This window comes from Ranitomeya variabilis, chromosome 3 (genome assembly GCF_051348905.1).
Source record: "Ranitomeya variabilis isolate aRanVar5 chromosome 3, aRanVar5.hap1, whole genome shotgun sequence".
NCBI classification, from domain to species: Eukaryota; Metazoa; Chordata; class Amphibia; order Anura; family Dendrobatidae; genus Ranitomeya; species Ranitomeya variabilis.
The window spans coordinates 279,583,975-279,603,877 of record NC_135234.1 but is presented as its reverse complement, the minus strand read 5'-3'; the positions used below and the strand labels follow the sequence as shown (position 1 = coordinate 279,603,877).

At 46.6% G+C, this 19,903-nt stretch overlaps 1 protein-coding gene across 1 annotated transcript in view; it reads right to left on the bottom strand.

Moving 5' to 3' along the window:
* Positions 1–8,783: 8,783 nt before the first annotated feature.
* The window catches only part of APOBEC2 (apolipoprotein B mRNA editing enzyme catalytic subunit 2), a 333,744-nt gene continuing 322,624 nt past the window's right edge, over positions 8,784–19,903 (bottom strand). Inside the window, exon 2 of the mRNA XM_077295508.1 lies at positions 8,784–11,243. Within this exon, the coding sequence (XP_077151623.1) occupies positions 10,679–11,243 (565 nt within the window). The 3' untranslated portion in view covers positions 8,784–10,678. The remainder of the gene's footprint in view (positions 11,244–19,903) is intronic.

Here is a 19,903-nt window from a genome sequence, read left to right as displayed (position 1 = left end):
GTTCTTGGTCACATTAAGGCAATAACTTTAGTGCAAACAATAAACAGTATCTTCATTGGATACATGTAAAACCATTAGGAAGCACCTTAAGAAGTGCTAACTATGTACAATAGAAAGTTTCTTGATCATTCACAGTCCTTGATCTGAATGTCTTTTCAACAGATTAACCCTAAACTTAGCAGTCATTTTAAACTCTCAGCAACAATTAGTAAACCCTCTACTTCCTCTTCAAGGGCAGCTCCTGGTGGCTGCTACTCCCTGGTCGGGAAAATTCAGGATTGCACCTTTCAATGGGTACGTTATACCAAGTCAGATGGGTTGGTTCCACCACTGGTGTCTGGGTGGACTTATGACACTTTGCAACTGACCTGTCTGGGCCTGCTGCTTAATCTTCAGGAACTGATGCTGCAGCCTGGTCTGCATGCTTTGGCCGCTTCTGTACTGGTACACATTTTCTACAGTCAAGAGCATACCAACCTTTGTCGCCAATGTGGTGGGTGTATGTGACTTTATCACCAGGGTAAAGATAGCAATCAGATTGACCTTCCATTAAGTGGGATTCTATGTCTCTACAGTTGACAAATATTTAATTTATCAATCCCTGGTCTTTGATGAAACCCCAGCCTCTCTTCTGATTGAACAAAAACTCTTCTCCCTGCTGTAGTAGTCCCCTTTCTGCCCGAGGGATTTTACGTGCCCGAGCCTTTGTCTGCAGGCTCCTCTCTTCATAGGCTGCCTGCCGAGTCAGGGATTGCTGCCTCTCCTGCTCCTCCGGCCATCTACAGTGCTCCCACCATGTCATGATGGGGATTTCCCCCTGGAGCTCTATCATGTCTGCCCCTGCGGGTTCTCCTGCAAATACCACGGGTTTGATGTAGTTAACCAGGGGCCCACTGGTTGGAACCAGCGGGGCTGTCATCTGGTCTAGGCTGCCATCCCCCTGATCCCAGTACAGTCTATGGCCTGCTTCTCTGGGCCTTGGAGTCAGCAGGATGGGTAAGGGGCCTACCAAGGTGTCGTCTGGCGCAGGGGTTGCAGCGGGACTTGAAGCCGGGGTACTCTCAGTGTATGGTGGCCTTTCACCGAGGGACCCAAAACCCTGGTATACAGTGATGGGGATGACTCAGGCCTAGCCGTTGGGCCTTCTGCCGCCAGTGTCAGGGTCGCACCCCTTACTTTCTCCTGCAGGGTGCCAGGCCTTCTTTCCTGCTCCATTCCGGACGAGATTGTTGGTGGTCATCTGGTGAGACTCCCCGGGAAGGCCTCTTTCCATCCAGTCACTGCCTCCAGCTTTATCCCCACAAGCTGCCGGCTAAGCGCCGTCAATTCTAAGGAGGTCCAGGTCCATCATCAGTGGCTGGGAAGGATCATCCGAGGGTTATCTGGGGGAGTCCTCTCGTTCCACCCCATGCTCCGGTGTTGTGAATTTGGATTCTGGGCTCCCCCGGTGGCCGCTTGTGGAATTGGACTTGTCATCCTCTTTCCTGTTTCACCTGGTTCCATCAGTAGTGGGTGTCGCTATTTAAGCTCATTTCTCTGGTGGTTTCTTGCCGGTCAACAATGTTATCTGATGCCTCTCAGTGCTTGTTCCTGCTTCTAGACTACTACTAGATAAGTTGGACTTTTGTCCATGTTTTGTTTTGCCTATTTGTTCCAGTTCACAGCTGAAGTTTTGTTACTGTGTCTGGAAAGCTCTCGTTGATCAGGGATTGCTACTCTGGTGTTATGAGTTAATGCCAGAGTTTAAGGTAATCTCTGGATGGTGTTTTGTTAGTGTTTTTCTGCTGACCATGAAAGTATACTATCTGTCTTCTGCTATCTAGTAAGCGGACCTCAAATTTGCTAAGACTATTTTCCTGCTGCGTTTGTTGTTTCATCTGAACTCACCGTCATTATATGTGGGGGGCTACTGTCTTCTTTGGAATATTTCTCTAGAGGTGAGCCAGGTCTTATATTTCCCTCTGCTAGCTATTTAGGTCTTAGGCCAGAGCTGGGCATCTAGCGATAAATAGGAAATGCTACCTGGCTATTTCTAGTTGCGCGGCAGGCTTAGTTCATGGTCAGTATAGTTCCATCTTCCGAGAGCTTGTCCCTCTATAGGCTTGCTATGATCTCTGCCTGCAGAGATCATGACAGTTTGACCGGCCAATAAAGTGTTAAAGACCCAGGTTGAGAAAGGAGAGTTATAAGAAGTCTGCTGGAATTTTTTTTTTTTTTTTTTTCCTCCAGTCTGCCTTGCTGCAGTCTTTTTTCTCTCTCTCCTCCTAATCTCTGTATGGCTCTGTGTGCACCTGACAATAATGGATCTCCAGAGTGTAACTGCGGGTTTGAATAATCTCATCACGAAAGTACATAATTTACATGACGATTTGGTACTGGGATTGCCATGGTTGCAGTCTCACAACCCAGTCTTGGACTGGAGAGCAATGTCTGTGTTGAGCTGGGGATGTAAGGGTATTCATGGGGACTTACCTTTGGTTTCTATTTCGTCGTCCATTCCCTCTGAAGTCCCTGAGTTCCTCTCTGATTATCAAGACGTCTTTGACGAACCCAAGCTTGGGTCGTTACCTCCGCACCGTGAGTGCGATTGTGCCATAGATTTGATACCGGGTTGTAAATATCCAAAGGGTCGTTTGTTTAATTTGTCTGTGCCGGAACATGCTGCTATGCGGGAATATATAAAGGAGTCTTTGGAAAAGGGACATATTCGTCCATCTTCTTCTCCCTTGGGAGCTGGGTTTTTCTTTGTCTCAAAAAAAGACGGCTCTTTGAGACCATGTATTGATTATCGGCTTCTGAATAAGATCACTGTTAAGTATCAATACCCATTGCCATTGCTTACTGATTTGTTTGCTCGTATAGAGGGTGCTAAGTGGTTCTCTAAAATTGATCTTCGTGGGGCGTATAATTTGGTGCGGATCAGGCAGGGGGATGAGTGGAAGACCGCATTTAATACGCCCGAGGGCCACTTTGAGTATTTGGTCATGCCTTTTGGTCTTTCTAATGCCCCTTCAGTTTTCCAGTCTTTTATGCATGATATTTTCCGCGATTTTCTGGATAAATTTATGATAATATATCTGGATGATATTCTGATTTTTTCTGATGACTGGGACTCTCATGTCCAGCAGGTCAGGAGAGTTTTTCAGGTTCTGCGGTCTAATTCTTTATGTGTGAAGGGGTCTAAGTGCGTTTTTGGGGTCCAGAAAATTTCCTTTTTGGGGTATATTTTTTCTCCCTCTTCCATTGAGATGGATCCCGTCAAGGTGCAAGCTATTTGTGACTGGACTCAGCCCTCCTCTCTTAAGGGTCTTCAGAGATTTTTGGGCTTTGCCAACTTTTACCGCCGATTTATTGCTGGTTTTTCGGATGTCGTTAAACCACTGACTGATTTGACCAGACAAGGCGCTGATGTTGCTAATTGGTCCCCTCATGCTGTAGAGGCCTTTCAGGAGCTTAAGCGCCGTTTTGCCTCTGCCCCTGTGTTGCGTCAGCCTGATGTGAATCTGCCTTTTCAGGTTGAGGTTGACGCTTCGGAGATCGGAGCTGGGGCAGTGTTGTCGCAGAAAGGTTCCGACTGCTCCGTCATTAGGCCTTGTGCCTTCTTTTCTCGCAAATTTTCGCCCGCAGAGCGGAATTATGATGTTGGGAATCGGGAGCTTTTGGCCATGAAGTGGGCGTTTGAGGAGTGGCGCCATTGGCTCGAGGGGGCTAGGCATCAGGTGGTGGTATTGACTGACCACAAAAATTTGATTTATCTTGAGACTGCCAGACGCCTGAATCCTAGACAGGCGCGCTGGTCTTTATTTTTTTCTCGCTTTAATTTTGTGGTGTCATACCTACCGGGTTCTAAGAATGTTAAGGCAGATGCCCTTTCTAGGAGTTTTGACCCGGACTCTCCTGGTAATTCTGAACCCACAGGTATCCTTAGGGAGGGAGTAATTTTGTCGGCCGTTTCTCCTGATCTGCGGCGGTCCTTGCAAGAGTTTCAGGCGGATAGACCGGATCGTTGTCCGCCTGATAGACTGTTTGTTCCGGATGATTGGACCAGCAGAGTCATCTCTGAGGTACATTCTTCTGCATTGGCAGGTCATCCTGGAATTTTTGGTACCAGGGATTTGGTGGCAAGATCCTTCTGGTGGCCTTCCCTGTCACGAGATGTGCGAGTCTTTGTGCAGTCATGTGACGTTTGTGCTCGGGCCAAGTCTTGTAGTTCTCGGGCTAGCGGACTGCTGTTGCCCTTGCCTGTTCCTAAGAGGCCTTGGACACACATCTCGATGGATTTTATTTCAGATCTGCCTGTTTCCCAGAAGATGTCTGTCATCTGGGTGGTCTGTGACCGTTTCTCTAAAATGGTCCATTTGGTTCCTCTGCCCAAGTTGCCTTCTTCTTCTGAGTTGGTTCCTCTGTTTTTTCAGAATGTTGTCCGATTGCACGGTATTCCTGAGAATATTGTTTCTGACAGAGGTACCCAATTTGTGTCTAGATTTTGGCGGGCATTCTGTGCTAGGATGGGCATAGATTTGTCTTTTTCATCTGCTTTTCACCCTCAGACTAATGGCCAGACCGAGCGGACTAATCAGACCCTTGAGACATATCTGAGGTGTTTTGTCTCTGCTGACCAGGATGATTGGGTTGCTTTTTTGCCATTGGCAGAGTTCGCCCTCAATAATCGGGCCAGCTCTTCCACCTTGGTGTCCCCGTTTTTCTGTAATTCGGGGTTTCACCCTCGATTTTCCTCCGGTCAGGTGGAATCCTCGGATTGTCCTGGAGTGGATGCGGTGGTGGAGAGATTGCATCACATCTGGGGGCAGGTTATGGACAATTTGAAGTTGTCCCAGGAGAAGACTCAGCGTTTTGCCAACCGTCATCGTCGTGTTGGTTCTCGGCTTTGTGTTGGAGATTTAGTGTGGTTGTCTTCTCGTTTTGTCCCTATGAGGGTCTCTTCTCCTAAGTTTAAACCTCGGTTCATCGGCCCTTATAGAATATTGGAGATTCTTAATCCTGTTTCTTTCCGTTTGGACCTCCCTGCGTCCTTTTCCATTCATAACGTTTTTCATCGGTCGTTATTGCGCAGGTATGAGGTACCTGTTGTACCTTCAGTTGAGCCTCCTGCTCCGGTGTTGGTTGAGGGTGAGTTGGAGTACGTTGTGGAGAAAATTTTGGACTCTCGTGTTTCCAGACGGAAACTCCAGTATCTGGTCAACTGGAAGGGTTACGGCCAGGAGGATAATTCTTGGGTCAATGCATCTGATGTTCATGCTTCTGATCTTGTTCGTGCCTTCCATAGGGCTCATCCTGGTCGCCCTGGTGGATCTGGTGAGGGTTCGGTGCCCCCTCCTTGAGGGGGGGGTACTGTTGTGAATTTGGATTCTGGGCTCCCCCGGTGGCCGCTTGTGGAATTGGACTTGTCATCCTCTTTCCTGTTTCACCTGGTTCCATCAGTAGTGGGTGTCGCTATTTAAGCTCATTTCTCTGGTGGTTTCTTGCCGGTCAACAATGTTATCTGATGCCTCTCAGTGCTTGTTCCTGCTTCTAGACTACTACTAGATAAGTTGGACTTTTGTCCATGTTTTGTTTTGCCTATTTGTTCCAGTTCACAGCTGAAGTTTTGTTACTGTGTCTGGAAAGCTCTCGTTGATCAGGGATTGCTACTCTGGTGTTATGAGTTAATGCCAGAGTTTAAGGTAATCTCTGGATGGTGTTTTGTTAGTGTTTTTCTGCTGACCATGAAAGTATACTATCTGTCTTCTGCTATCTAGTAAGCGGACCTCAAATTTGCTAAGACTATTTTCCTGCTGCGTTTGTTGTTTCATCTGAACTCACCGTCATTATATGTGGGGGGCTACTGTCTTCTTTGGAATATTTCTCTAGAGGTGAGCCAGGTCTTATATTTCCCTCTGCTAGCTATTTAGGTCTTAGGCCAGAGCTGGGCATCTAGCGATAAATAGGAAATGCTACCTGGCTATTTCTAGTTGCGCGGCAGGCTTAGTTCATGGTCAGTATAGTTCCATCTTCCGAGAGCTTGTCCCTCTATAGGCTTGCTATGATCTCTGCCTGCAGAGATCATGACACTCCGGTATCTGTCCTCCACTTCCCACCATGGTGCTTTCTGGCTCTTCCTCATTGGTCCGGTCTCCCGCGGTTATACAGTACCACGCTTGTGTTTGTGGACGATTCCTCTTCTTCCCCCCATCCCAGACCAGGAGGTGGACCTCTCTCGTTGACGGACATACTTATCTCACATAGTAGTATTCGTGAGGGGTGGCCATAGCTTTCGCGCCATTCCTCCAAGCTCCACCCACGACAACACGCCCTTTTCCTCCTGCTCGCCACATGGTGCTGCAAAGGCTGCACTTTTCAGTCCAATGATTTCTCAGTTCAGCACAGTCGTTTAGGTGCACCAGACCCAGTTTGCTGGTTTGGTCCATCCTGTTCATGACGCCAGGTTGGAGCGCCCACTAGGGCCTAGGGGATACTCGGTACTGGGTCTGGTGGTTGCTAAAGGGGTGGTCACAGTGGCAGCGACCCAGTCCATGGCCCTGGGCATCCAAGTTAAAGGGAAGGTCTTTAAAGGGGCTGTTGTTAATAAAGAATGTTCATGACGCCACCTGTGGTATTTGGTCATGGATGACTGACACTGCTTAAAAGGGTCCTCGGAGGATGATCGTATTGCAGCAGAGATGGTCTAGTTTCCCACAGGTAGAACTTAGTCTCCAGGGCTCCCAGTGTAGTTGGTAAGGATGATAGATGGCGAAGTGCAGAAAACAATGAAAGGACACAAGGTTGCAGACTCTTTACCTTTTACTGGTATGATGCAGCCCCAGTCCAGGGTACAGATCACAGGTGATGGTGAGGCCCAGCCAGCTTGGAAGCGATTCGGAATCCCCCTAGCCAGGTGGGATTGGAAGCCTTCCTTACTGCGCTGTATTGTAGTCCCTTGCTGCCTAGGGCTTCACACAAAGTCCTCTCTTTCTCTCTGTCCTATTAATAGGACACTACCCGCATGGCAGGCAACTCGAGCCTTTTTACAGGCCGCTGTGCTCTGCTTTACGGGCCGGCGCTGACACATTCAGTGCAGGAAGCTCTCGGCAGCAGCGCATAACCCTGTGGACGCCGGGGGATATGACAGACATCAGAATGTGAGTATGTACTGTTTTTTTTTTTTTAATTTTACAATGGTAACCAGGGTAAATATCGGGTTACTAAGCGCGGCCCTGCGCTTAGTAACCCGATATTTACCCTGGTTGCAAATGAACACATCGCTGGATCGGCGTCACACACACCGATCCAGGGATGACAGCGGGTGATCAGCGACGAAGTAAAGTTCTGGACTTCTAGCTCCGACCAGCGATATCACAGCGGGATCCAGATCGCTGCTGCGTGTCAAACACAACGAGATCGCTATCCAGAACTCTGCAACGTCACGGATCGTCGTTGTTCTCGCTGCAAAGTCGCTTAGTGTGAAGGTACATTTAGGCTGGTTTCACATTTGCATTGGGCAGAGCTGCAGAGGGCTGCATACTTCCTCTGTTAATTCCCGCCCACTGCCGCACCTCTTCCACTCAGCTCTGCCTACGTCTTCATGCGTTCTGCATACCTATCTTTAACATTGGGTATGCAGGCCATGCAGATGTATGCGGATGCTGTGCCAAACTGCATCGAACGCAACATGTTACATTTTGTTGCAGTTGGTGGGTGCATGAAAACAACACATGCGGACGCATCCGCATACATCCGCATGGCCTGCGTACCCAATGTTAAAGATAGGTACATAGGATGCATGCAGACGTAGGCGGAGCTGGATGGAAGATATGCGACAGTGGGCGGGTTTAGCGGAGGAAGTACGCAGCCCTCTGCAGCTCTGCCCAATGCAAATGTGAAACCAGCCTAAGGAGGGAGGAGAAAAGATTGCCGAGTATACTGGTAGCCTATCTATACAGATATGGGAGCAGAACTCGTCACAAATTATGCTGACTGCTTTGTTTCTTTTTATTATGTGTTTGTATGCACATTATAGTGTTTTTCTATGTGCTTCTTTGGATCGGTTTGAATTTATAATCAATAAAGATTGTTTTTCAATACATTAGTACACATGTCTTTTTCTAAAGTCATAATTTCTTTTGTGGCTGCATGAGGATGGAGTATATACTATATCTTGATTGCAGAAAACATGCTAAACACAACGAGGAAAGCACATGTAGAGGAAAGTACCGTTTTGGAGCTGTACTAATACATGAAGGCAAGTGGAGACAGTAACCCCTTGTATGCACATCTATATCATATCCAGCCTACATTAGGCCAAGGTCACACAACAAGCATATACATCGGACGAATGCCATCCAATTTTTTATCGGCTAGCACTCAGACCAATGTTATTCAATGGGACAGTGCTGATGACAGAATTTGTCTGCGAAAAAAAATTACAGTATGCTGCAATAACTCTAAAATCGGAAGACACTCACCAATTCAAGTCTATGGCTGTGTAGAAATCATCGGACTGCACTTGGGTGACATCTGAGTACAGTACGATTTCCACAGACTCACACAATATAGAAGATGGGGAAAGATTTGTATCCATCCTTTCCTCATCCGAGATAATCGGATCACACTATGCTGGCACTCTGATCAGAGTTTAATCGGAGCGTCATTAGCATAATCAACCCGATTCTTTCAGTTGAGAGAATCTACGGTAATGTGACCATGGAACTACAGGAAGAGACATTTCCACAAGAGTAAAATCTGAAACAAGCTACAAAACCTAATCAAGAGTCAGAAAATGAATGAAGGATTGCAGATTGAATTTTAGTGCAATTTTGTTAACAAAAGGTAATCACTTACATAAGTCATTCTTTTATGTCAAAGATATGCATGATCATTAAGTTATGTAAGCTAAAACTAGAAAGTGAACGCACATAGAAATAATGTAAAGATTTTTGCTTCTAATAATGACAAAAACCAATATACTGCAAATTAAAAGTAGCTTGGTGTTTTTTCTCAAGTTTTTAGTGGCATTTTTTGAGCTTTCTTTGATTTAAAAATAGTGTGGCCAATTATTACTTTAAAAAGGACCTGTAATCTTTTCTGACATGTCTATTTCAGTAACTACTAGTATTTCCTAAACCTATAACAATTCAGGTTCGTGATTTTTAGAACTTTGTGCTGTACTGCTCCTCTATTATTTCTCTAATAATTTCTGAATAGATGGACAGCTAGATGTCACTATTTCCCTTGTCAAAGGAGCGTGTGTCTGCACATCACTGTCTCTGCACAACACTGTCTCTGCACATCACTGTCTCTGCACAACCCTGTCTCTGCACAACCCTGTCTCTGCACAACACTGTCTCTCTGTCTCTGCACACTCTGACCCTGCATATCCTGTCTCTGCACAACACTGTCTCTGCACACTCTTTCTCTGCACGCTCTTACCCTGCCAGCACTGATTGGACTGTCAAACTGTGTATTGACACACCCAATCAGGTAACACCAAGACATCAATTTATGCATCAATTCTTAGGAGAAATAACAGAGGGACAGTAGAACACATGTATAACTAATGATGCTCCAGAATTGATATTTCATGGCTAATATAAGTATTTACTCACCCAGACATGTAAGAAGAGAGCTGAAAAATTCTCTTGAAAGTTTATGATAAAATACTGAAAAGTCTACATGCACAGTATTTTGGGTTTTGCCATTTGTTTGCATTCTTGGCATCTGTGCTATGTTTTTTTTTAAAGAATGCTTTCAGTTTATCCTTTTTTCTGACGTTATTAAAGCACTTCAAAAAGTTAAAAGATACTCATGTACATGTTGCAAAATAAAAAAAGGATATCCAAGAAATTGTAAACACCAAAAATGAAAGAGTGAAGAGTAATCGCTTGTAAGCCACAATCATTTTTGAGAAAGAAAACCATTTAAAAATATTTAATGGCAGGATGCAACCATGAACAACTCATATTCACCTCCTGACATTATTCAAGGCTTAAAACGTGAAGTATCATAATTCCAAGTAACAAGTAACATTAATTCTCCAATACATATTTAGTAATTTGTTGAATTAAAAACACTTTTTCAATATAGTCAAAAAAGATTAATTCTGTCCCCTGATTATAGCAATCTCTCTAAGGCCCCTTTCACACATCAGTTTTTTGCCATCAGTCGCAATCCGTCAAATTTTGAAAAAAACAGATCCGGCGACTGATGCCGCCGGATCCGTTTTTTTCTCATAGACTTGTATGAGCAACTGATTGCGATGGATGGCCTCACGTTTCATCCGTCATTTTCCGGATCCGTAGAAAATTGTTTGTCCGGCGGCCGGAGACAACGGACAAGGTAACTTTTTTGTGTACGTCAAAAAAAGGGACAGCGATAGATCCATCGACATCCGTCGTTTGCTAGAATGGAAGCCAATGGTGCCGGATCAGTCAAATGACGGAATCCAGCGACGGTATCCATTTTTTTTAACTGAGCATGCTCCGATCCAATTAGCGAGATCCGCTAGTCAGATCAGTCCAGAAAACAGATCCGTCGCATCAGTTTTTCACAATCTGCAACGGATCCGTCGAGCCAATGGATTGTGACTGATGGCAAAAAACTGATGTGTGAAAGGGGCCTAACAAATAAGTATTACTGCATTGCCAAATAATTGCTCTTTAGCCATATGATGTTGGTTATTTATCTATCTCAAAATTCCTGCCAACTTCTCCTCATAATATCTAGAGTTCTCTTCTAAATCTTCCCATGGAATAAAGGCTCCTTGTTCACTCTTTTGCTCGTTTTCCCCTTCTTCGTTCAGGACCACATCTGGCTCTACAAAATTTTGCCATATATGCAAATAATCAGCACTCTTCATCATTCGGAGTTGACATCCAGCAGAACTGATGCCCCTTAGGGCACCACGGATTTCAGATTCCTCCCACTGGAAAAGACGGGCAACTACCAAACGTATTTTCAATGTCTTATTCCGTCGCAGACACCGAGCAATGCAGGCTGCGCAATTAACGCATGGGCTAGATGACACGTAACAGATAACACTGACAGCACCAGAACTGAGAAACTGTGGCAGGACATTGGAGAAAAAAGCCTCCTCTGCATGGGCTGAGGCATGCTCATCTTCTAGGTACCCACGAAAAACCTGGCCTTCTCCTCGTTCTACAGTATAGCATAACAGAGTCTTATTTCTCCCAGAGCTATACTCCACATTCTTGAACTGGAACATGAAAGAAGAAGCAGGAATTCGACTCCTAGGAGTAAGAAAATAGAAAACAATGTTAATAAAATTGAAATTCTCTAAATGTAATAGGATTTACTGCAATTTAGAATAATCTATCTATCATCATCTAATGTGAATCACTGTAATCCTAAAGCTAGAAGAACATTCAATGTCTCTGGGCAATATATTCCAGTGGTTCTCAGATACGCTTTTTTTTGCAGTAGCCTGTGGCAGAATTCCTCTCCATACTATCTTACATAATTGCACAAATATCTAGCTTGCCTGTATTTTGTCATTGGGAAGACAGATGAGTGGACCCTATATGTACTCCGTTCAGTTTTTTCTGCTACTGTCATCATTTTCAAGATTACAAAATATTTTCTGTCTGTGTGATTGTGCTGCCCTGGAAAGAGCATCTGCCACTTTAACACTCATGTGTCACAGAAATTTGGAAGATATTTTTAGACCTGCTGTAGGCTTCTCTTATCATCTGTCACTTTGCTAATCTCTAAAAACCCACAGCAAAAAAGGACTCATCATGCAATCTGGAGGTCATTTCTCTAAGACCACCACTTAGTCTACGTTCACATTTGCGGTCAGCGCCGCAGCGTCGGGCGCCGCAGCGTCGCCGCATGCGTCATGCGCCCCTATATTTAACATGGGGGCGCATGGACATGCGTCGCACTTGCGTTTTGCGCCGCATGCGTCACTGCGGCGCCCGCGTCTGGGCGCAGAGGACGCAGCAAGTTGCATTTTTGCTGCATCCAAAATCAATGAAAAAAAGGATGCATGCGGCGCAAAACGCAGCGTTGTGCATGCGTTTTGCTGCGTTTTTGTTTGCGTTGTGCGTTGCGGCGCCGACGCTGCGGCGCACAATGCAAATGTGAACGTAGCCTTACATTGGGGGTTGGGGTAGGAATCAGGAAATGCAGCCTGTAGAAAGACAGTACTAAAAAAGGTTATATTTGCAAATGCCCCTAACATGTTATTCACTTTATTTCCATATAGACAATGGAAAGTAGGAAGTGGAAGTGTGTGAATTATAAAAAAAAAGTCAATTCTATAGGTATGTTTCCACAAAACTGCATGACATGAAGTAGGTGAAACATAACTATGCTACGTTTCACCTGTAAACAAAGGTGTAGCCAAAAACCCATCTAGTTTCTAGTGGAAATATAACATGGCACTGGGAGTTAGCCATTGACAAAGCACCCATGTCACAGGATTACCATGACAGAGAGGGGCCAGAAGACGGCGGTGTCTGGTTGTGAGATATGGGAAACTGATATCTAATTGATATAATTTTGATATCTGATGGAATTCCCTATCAGGTACAGTTTGGCCTCAAAATACTTGCTCCTAAGGCTACTTTCACATTAGCGTCGTTCGACGCACGTCGCAATGCGTCGTTATGTAGAAAAAACGCATCCTGCAAAGTTGCCCGCAGGATGCGTTTTTTCTCCGTAGACTTTTATTAGCGACGCATTGTGACGGAGTGCCACACGTCACAACCGTTGGGCGACGGTTGCGTCGTGTTTTGGCGGACTGTAGGCACAAAAAAAGTTACATGTAACTTTTTTGCTCGTTGTGTCCGCCATTTTCGACCGCGCATGCGCGGCCGAAACTCCGCCCCCTCCTCCCCAGACATTACAATGGGGCAGCGGAAGCGTTGTAAAACTGCTTCCGCTGCCCACGTCGGGCATTACTTTTACAACGTGCGTCAGCACGACACATAGCGACGGCCACGTGCCGACGCTAGTGACAAAGTAGCCTAACTCAGCCCCCACCTTTGGCATTCCCCCCAGTCCAAAAGGGAAGTCAAATACACATCAAACAATGGGACCTCATTATCCAGGGAAGGCACTTCCTTGGACAGGGCAAACTAATGGCTTTTTTTTAATTAGTTCAATAGGCCTTTGAAACTCTCTCCAAGGGGGGCCAAAAGGCATAGACCCTGTGTTCCCCAGCACCAAGTCCAGCAATTGTCACAGGGTTGTGAGCTCTTGTGCAGTTACCAGACAACTGGCTTCCTTTGTTGGACTCAGACATATTATATCTCTGAACCTAGCCAAGCGCATAATCAGAATCTGCATTCCTTTACCCACAAGCCCATACCATACAGCCACCTCTAGAACTCTGCATTATTGAGTTATAAAGCATAGCTACAAAGAATTAAATATGGTAGCCGCATTTTATCTCTCTGCACAGATAAAATCCAGCAGAATCCAGTGGCTCCAACATCCCATTTTGCGCTACGGGCAAAAAGTTATGGGCATCCACGGTTCTGGCTGGAAAACCATGCTCTCAGATATGAGAGGAGAGAGGCTGCACAGCCCAGTGGTTGGTGCAGTTTATGGGAGGGAGCAGTCTAGGGGATAATTGGCAGCTTCTCATCTTGGACTCAGTTTTTGGACTGGCATGAGGCTCGATAGCTTACGCGGCCAGAGAATTACGTAACAAAGATTTGGACCTGTGATTCATCAGCACCTCCCTGTGGTCATGTAAGGAGGTTGACCGGACTGTGGGTACCTGCATGCCGGCTCCGGAAATAGAGAGGCTGCATCCTCTGTTCCCGGGGACAGCTTTGAGGAGGCAGACCGTCCCCTGAAGCCTTAGTGGGAGGAATCTTCCTGCAGACCAGGGGAGGCCGGGAGAGACAGGCAGAAAGCGCGCTGCAGCCAGTCTATAAAAAGGAAAAGAGCACGAAGGCTGGAAGTCTGACGCTGGCAGAGAGGAGTATGGGGAGCAGCGCAGAGAGCGGCGTGCAGAGCGGCATTCAGAGCAGTGGGCAGCACGCTCTGCTTCCCCCATCTGAGTGTACCGATGTGGCGACGGGCCATATAGAAGGAGCCCTCGTCGCCTGCAGAGCAAGAGCCGTACAGTGTCGAGCCTTATACACCGAGCCAAGCTGTGCACACTGAGCAGAGCTGAGCCAGCTGTGCAGCAGCCAGAGAGAGAAGTTCCCTGCCCTTAGAGCACCAGCAGCATGAAAGCCAGTGCCTGTCATCACCCGCCACCAACAGCGGGGACCAGAGAGAAAGAAACGTGCGGTGTGAGTCCAGCCTCCGTGTCCGTGAGTACTACACACGTGCCCCATAAGAGTGACTGGCGACAGTACAGACATTCGTTCCCTGACTGGGCCATTAAACACCTACTAAGCCACACTGGGCTCGTACAAGACCATGACCCATATTACCATCAGCCACTTTGGGTCCCTTTGACAGAGACTGTCAGGAGAGTTGTGCAGGAGACTTGTCGAGCGTAGACAGTACCGTGGCCCGCGACCTTGTAGGCATCTCCAGTATAAGGACTAGGGGCAGTGGAAGGTACCGGAGACTGACCACTGTCACCAGAAGACGGAACCAGTGACTACAGTACCATCCAGGAGGAGACGCTTCGCCCACTGTTGCCGGCGCTATTTAGTGCGCAGCGGGAGCTGCACTGTTAGGACTTCCTGATACTCTTGTTACCTAATTGTCGTGATTTGAAACATTGTATTGTACTGTTCCTTTAATAATGTTTAACTCTTTACCTCCCTGCAGGAAATATTCCCTCAGTAAATAAACCTGTTAACCCTTGCTCTGCCTGCGTCCCATCACTGCATCCTGCACTCCTGCTAGGTACCTACAGTCACATACTACACCGTGTTCCAAATTATTAAGCAAATTGGATTTAAGCGTCATAAAGATTTAATTGTTTAGTTTTTCAAATAAACTCGTGGATGGTATTGTGTCTCAGGGCTCAATGGATCACTGAAATCAATCTTAAACACGCGATAATTAGCTTTCCTGGTGATTCTAATTAAAGGAAAACTGCTTGAAAATGATGTTCCACATTATTAAGCAGGCCACAGGTTTCAAGCAATATGGGAAGTAAAATGGATCTCTCTGCTGCTGAAAAGCATTAAATAGTTAAATGCCTTGGACAAGGAATGAAAACATTAGATATTCCACAAAAACTTAACAGTGATCATCATACTGTGAAGAGATTTGTGACTGAAGCAGAGCACAGACAGAGTTCATGCAGATAAAGGCATAATGAGGAAGGTTTCTGCCAGCCAAATTCATTGGATTAAGAGAGCAGCTGCCAAAATACCATTACAAAGCAGCAAACAGTTATTTGAAGCTGCTGGTGCCTCTGGAGTCCTTCGAACCTTAAGGTGTAGGATCTGTAATGTGCTGCTGCAGTGCAGTATAGTGCAACCTCCACCAGGGGGTGCTGGTTAAGGAAAAGAGGTTGTAAACACAGTGCAGCAATACTGAACAACAACACCGGTGTCACAGTGTCACGGGGAGACTAGGTGGGCGAGAGCTAATAACCCGGGCCCCTGCAATTTCCCTAAGACTAGGGAAATACTGACTGGCCCTCTACCTGAAGTTTACACTGATGGTGTGCATGTTCAGGCCTCGAACCTCACCCTGCCTCCTGACTCAACCCTGAGCTGGAAACCTCCGCCCTCCACCCAGTGAATGCAATACGCCAATACCCACAATTAGCACAGACAAGGATAAAGGAAAATATATATCACGCAGCAGTCACTCAGGAATACACTATAAATGTGCAGGGCAAAATAAACACAAATATAGGAAGGAGTAAATAAGACAAAGGAAAATACACCACCAGCAACGATTCTCCAACAACCAGCTCTCCACTCCAAACCGAGATAACAAATGCGCAAGACAGAAGCTATAATCGGCGACACTCAATGATCAGGAGAAGTATTTAAAGGCAATGGGCAAGGCCCAGCTACCAATCCGAGGATCAGGTAAATTAACCCCGGAACAGCTAGACAAAATCTAGCCGACGCCAATGAGCACATAGTGGTCAAAAGCGGAACTACCGCTGTCTGTCGGACGACCTGGTCTGAACGGCGTCCGACATGACAGTACCCCGCCTTCTACGAGGGACCCCAGGGCCCTCACGGCTTATAGGACCCGGCTTGTCCGGATGGCGATGATGAAAAAACCTGATTAGCCGATCCGCATGAATGTCCGAGGCTGGTACCCAGGACCTCTCCTAAGGCCCATAACCATGCCAGTGTACCAAGTACTGTAAAGTGCGGCACACTACACGAGAGTCAACCACCTTGGAGACTTCAAATTCCAGGTTACCATCCACCAAGACTGGAGGTGGCACAGGCGCCGCGTCCACAGAACCCACCACCTTCTTCAGAAGAGACCTGTGGAACACATTGTGTATCTAATACACCGTAGGGAGCTCCAGTCGGTATGCTACTGGATTAATGGCGGCGGTGACCCTAAATGGACCAATAAACCGTGGACCCAATTTAAGGGACGGTATTTTGAGTCTTATGTTTTTTGTGGATAACCACACCCAGTCATCCACACTCAGGTCCGGACCTGGCACACGCCTACTGTCAGCCACACGTTTGTACCTAGTACCCACACTAAACAGGCGCTGTTTAACTCTACTCCAGACTGACGACAATTGTGCTGCTAACTGGTCCTCCTCCGGAACGCCGGTAGAGCCCCTTTGACTCAGAGTACAAAATTGAGGATGTAGCACGTAAACACAAAAAAACGGAGATTCCCCAGATGACTCCTGGCGATGATTATTGATGGCAAACTCAGCCAAAGGAAGAAAGGTAGACCACTCCTCCTGGTTAGCAGAGACAAAGCAGAGAAGGTACTGTTCCAAATTTTGGTTCATACGCTCAGTCTGACCATTTGATTGAGGATGAAACGCCGAAGAATGGGACAACTTGATCCCCAGCCGTGAGCAAAATGCTATCCAAAATTTTGCCACAAACTGAGACCCCCTATCAGACACGATGTCAGACGGAACCCCATGAAGTCTGACCACCTCCTGCACAAATACCTGAGCCAGAGTCTTAGCGTTAGGCAACGAAGGCAAAGACACAAAGTGCGACATTTTTGAAAATCGATCAACAATCACCAAGATGACCGTGTTCCCAGCTGATGAAGGCAAATCAGTGATGAAATCCATGGAGATTTCCGTCCATGGTTTACTAGGTACCTTGAGAGGAAGTAGTGTGCCAACAGGACGGGAGCGGGGCGTCTTAGCCCTGGCGCACGTGGTACAAGCTGACACGTATGAGACCACGTCCTGTCGGATCTTGGGCCACCAAAACCGACGTGTCACCAACTCCAAGGTACCTCTAACCCCTGGGTGACCAGCCAGGACAGCATCATGATGCTCCGCCAAAACCTTCAAGCGGAGATGAAGCGGTACAAAAGATTTGTTGATGGGAAGCTCAGATGGTACCTCCTCCTGAGCCTCGGCAATCTCAGCCTCAACCTCGGTAGTGAGAGCCGAAACCACAACACCCTTTTGGAGGATGGGTACTGGATCCTCCCGAGGTTCTCCCCCCAGAAAACACCTAGACAGAGCATCTGCCTTAGTGTTTTTAGACCCCGGTCTGTAGGTGACAACAAAATTGAACCGCGTGAAAAACAATGCCCAGCGAGCCTGCCTGGGGGACAGACGCTTGGCAGACTCCAAATAAAGCAAATTCTTATGGTCGGTAATAACGGTGACCTGATGAATCGACCCCTCCAAGAAGTGTCGCCATTCCTCAAAGGCCAATTTGATTGCCAACAACTCTCTGTTGCCGATATCGTAATTACGTTCGGCGGGCAACAGTTTCTTGGAAAAATAGGCGCATGGACGCAAACCACTCAAGGATGAGCCTTGTGACAGCACCGCCCCCACACCAACCTCAGATGCATCGACTTCCACCACAAAAGGTTTCGATACATCTGGCTGCACCAGAATGGGGGCCGAAACAAACCTGTTCTTAAGAGATTTGAATGCACACACAGCCGCCTCAGGCCAAACGGAGAAATTGGTACCCTTTTTAGTCATGTCAGTTAGCGGTTTAGCAATGGTGGAAAAATACTTGATAAATTTCCTATAGTAGTTAGAAAACCCAAGGAACCGCTGAAATCCTTTCAGGTTATCAGGCTGTTCCCAATGCAACACCGCTTGCACCTTAGCGGCGTCCATTTTAAAACCCGAAGCAGACACAATATAGCCCAAAAAAGGCAAATCCTGTACCGAAAACACAATTTCTCCAGTTTTGCATACAGCTTATTCTCTCTGAGAAGCTGTAACACCTGCCTTACATGATCTAAATGAGTGTCACGGTCACAAGAATATATGAGGATGTCATCAAGGTACACAATAACGAATTTCCCCAAAACATGCGAAAACACATCATTTATGAAATGTTGTAACACTGCAGGTGCGTTTTTCAACCCAAATGGCATCACCAAATTTTCAAAATGACCCTCAGGGGTATTAAAAGCTGTCTTCCACTCATCACCTTGACGGACTCTTATAAGGTTGTACGCCCCCCTGAGGTCAAGCTTGGTAAACCACTTAGCACCTGCCACCTGGTTGAACAAATCCGGTATCAAAGGCATAGGGTATGGATCACGAACCGTAATCTGGTTTAACTCCCGGAAATCCAGACACGGCCGTAGTCCACCATCTTTCTTCTTAATGAAGAAGAACCCTGCAGCCCCTGGAGAGGATGAAGGCCTGATGTGCCCTTTGCTTAAACTTTCAGCAATGTAATCCTTTAGCGCTTGTCTCTCCGGAACGGAGATGTTAAACATCCTTGCTTTAGGCTATTTAGCCCCTGGTTTAAACCTGATAGTACAGTCATAGGGACGATGTGGTGGCAACTCTGAACAACCCTTCTCAGAGAACACATCCACAAAATCCAGAATTGACTCAGGGACACTTAAAATAACAGCAGCAACACATGTGGCCAAGCAATTCTCCTGGCAGAAATCACTCCACTGAATTATGTCCTGAGTTTTCCAGTCTATCACCGGGTTGTGTGTAGACAACCATGGAAAACCCAGAACCAATTGTGCCGGAAGACTCTTGAGCACCTTACATGTAACCTGCTCAGAATGAAGAACCCCAATGTGGAGTTTAATCTTAGACACAAACTCAGTAATCTCCCCCTGTGGGAGAGGAGCAGAATTGATGGTGACCACACGGATAGAATGAGGCAGCTTTTCGATCCTAAAACCAGCAGAGCGCGCAAACTCCTCATCAATGAGATTTGTGGCAGAACCACTATCCACAAAAACAGTGATTGGTAGCTCTCTGCCAGCGACAACAACTTTGGCAGGGAGCATGCACTGAGATACCATCATGGAGAACATACACAAGCTCAGATTGGACTCCTCCACCCCCTCTGAGCTGAGTCTTTCCGCCGTTGCATTTTTCTTTGACAGCAGAGGGCAGATATTAATAAAATGACCAGTTTTACCACAGAAAAAACAGGCTCCCTGCTTCCCAAGTACAGGAGCCTGATGCTTAACATGTGATACCCCTGCGATTTGCATAGATTCCGTGGGCTCACCTGCAGCAACCTCACGTGAACCGGAACCTCCTCCCACAGGCGGCGTCTCATGCTCTCCCAGACGCAAATGGCGATCAATGCGGATAACAAGACTCATAGCGGAATCTAGTGAAGTAGGAGTCTCATACATCAGGAGGGCTTTTTTAACCCTATCAGAAACTCCATGAATAAAATGACTCTGCAGCGGGGAATCATTCCACTGAGTGTCGACCGCCCAGCGGTGGAATTCAGAACAGTAATCCTCTGCTACTCGCTCCCCCTGGCAAATAGTGCGTATTTTAGATTCTGCTAGAGCCATTCTGTCAGGCTCGTCGTAGATGTTTCCAAGA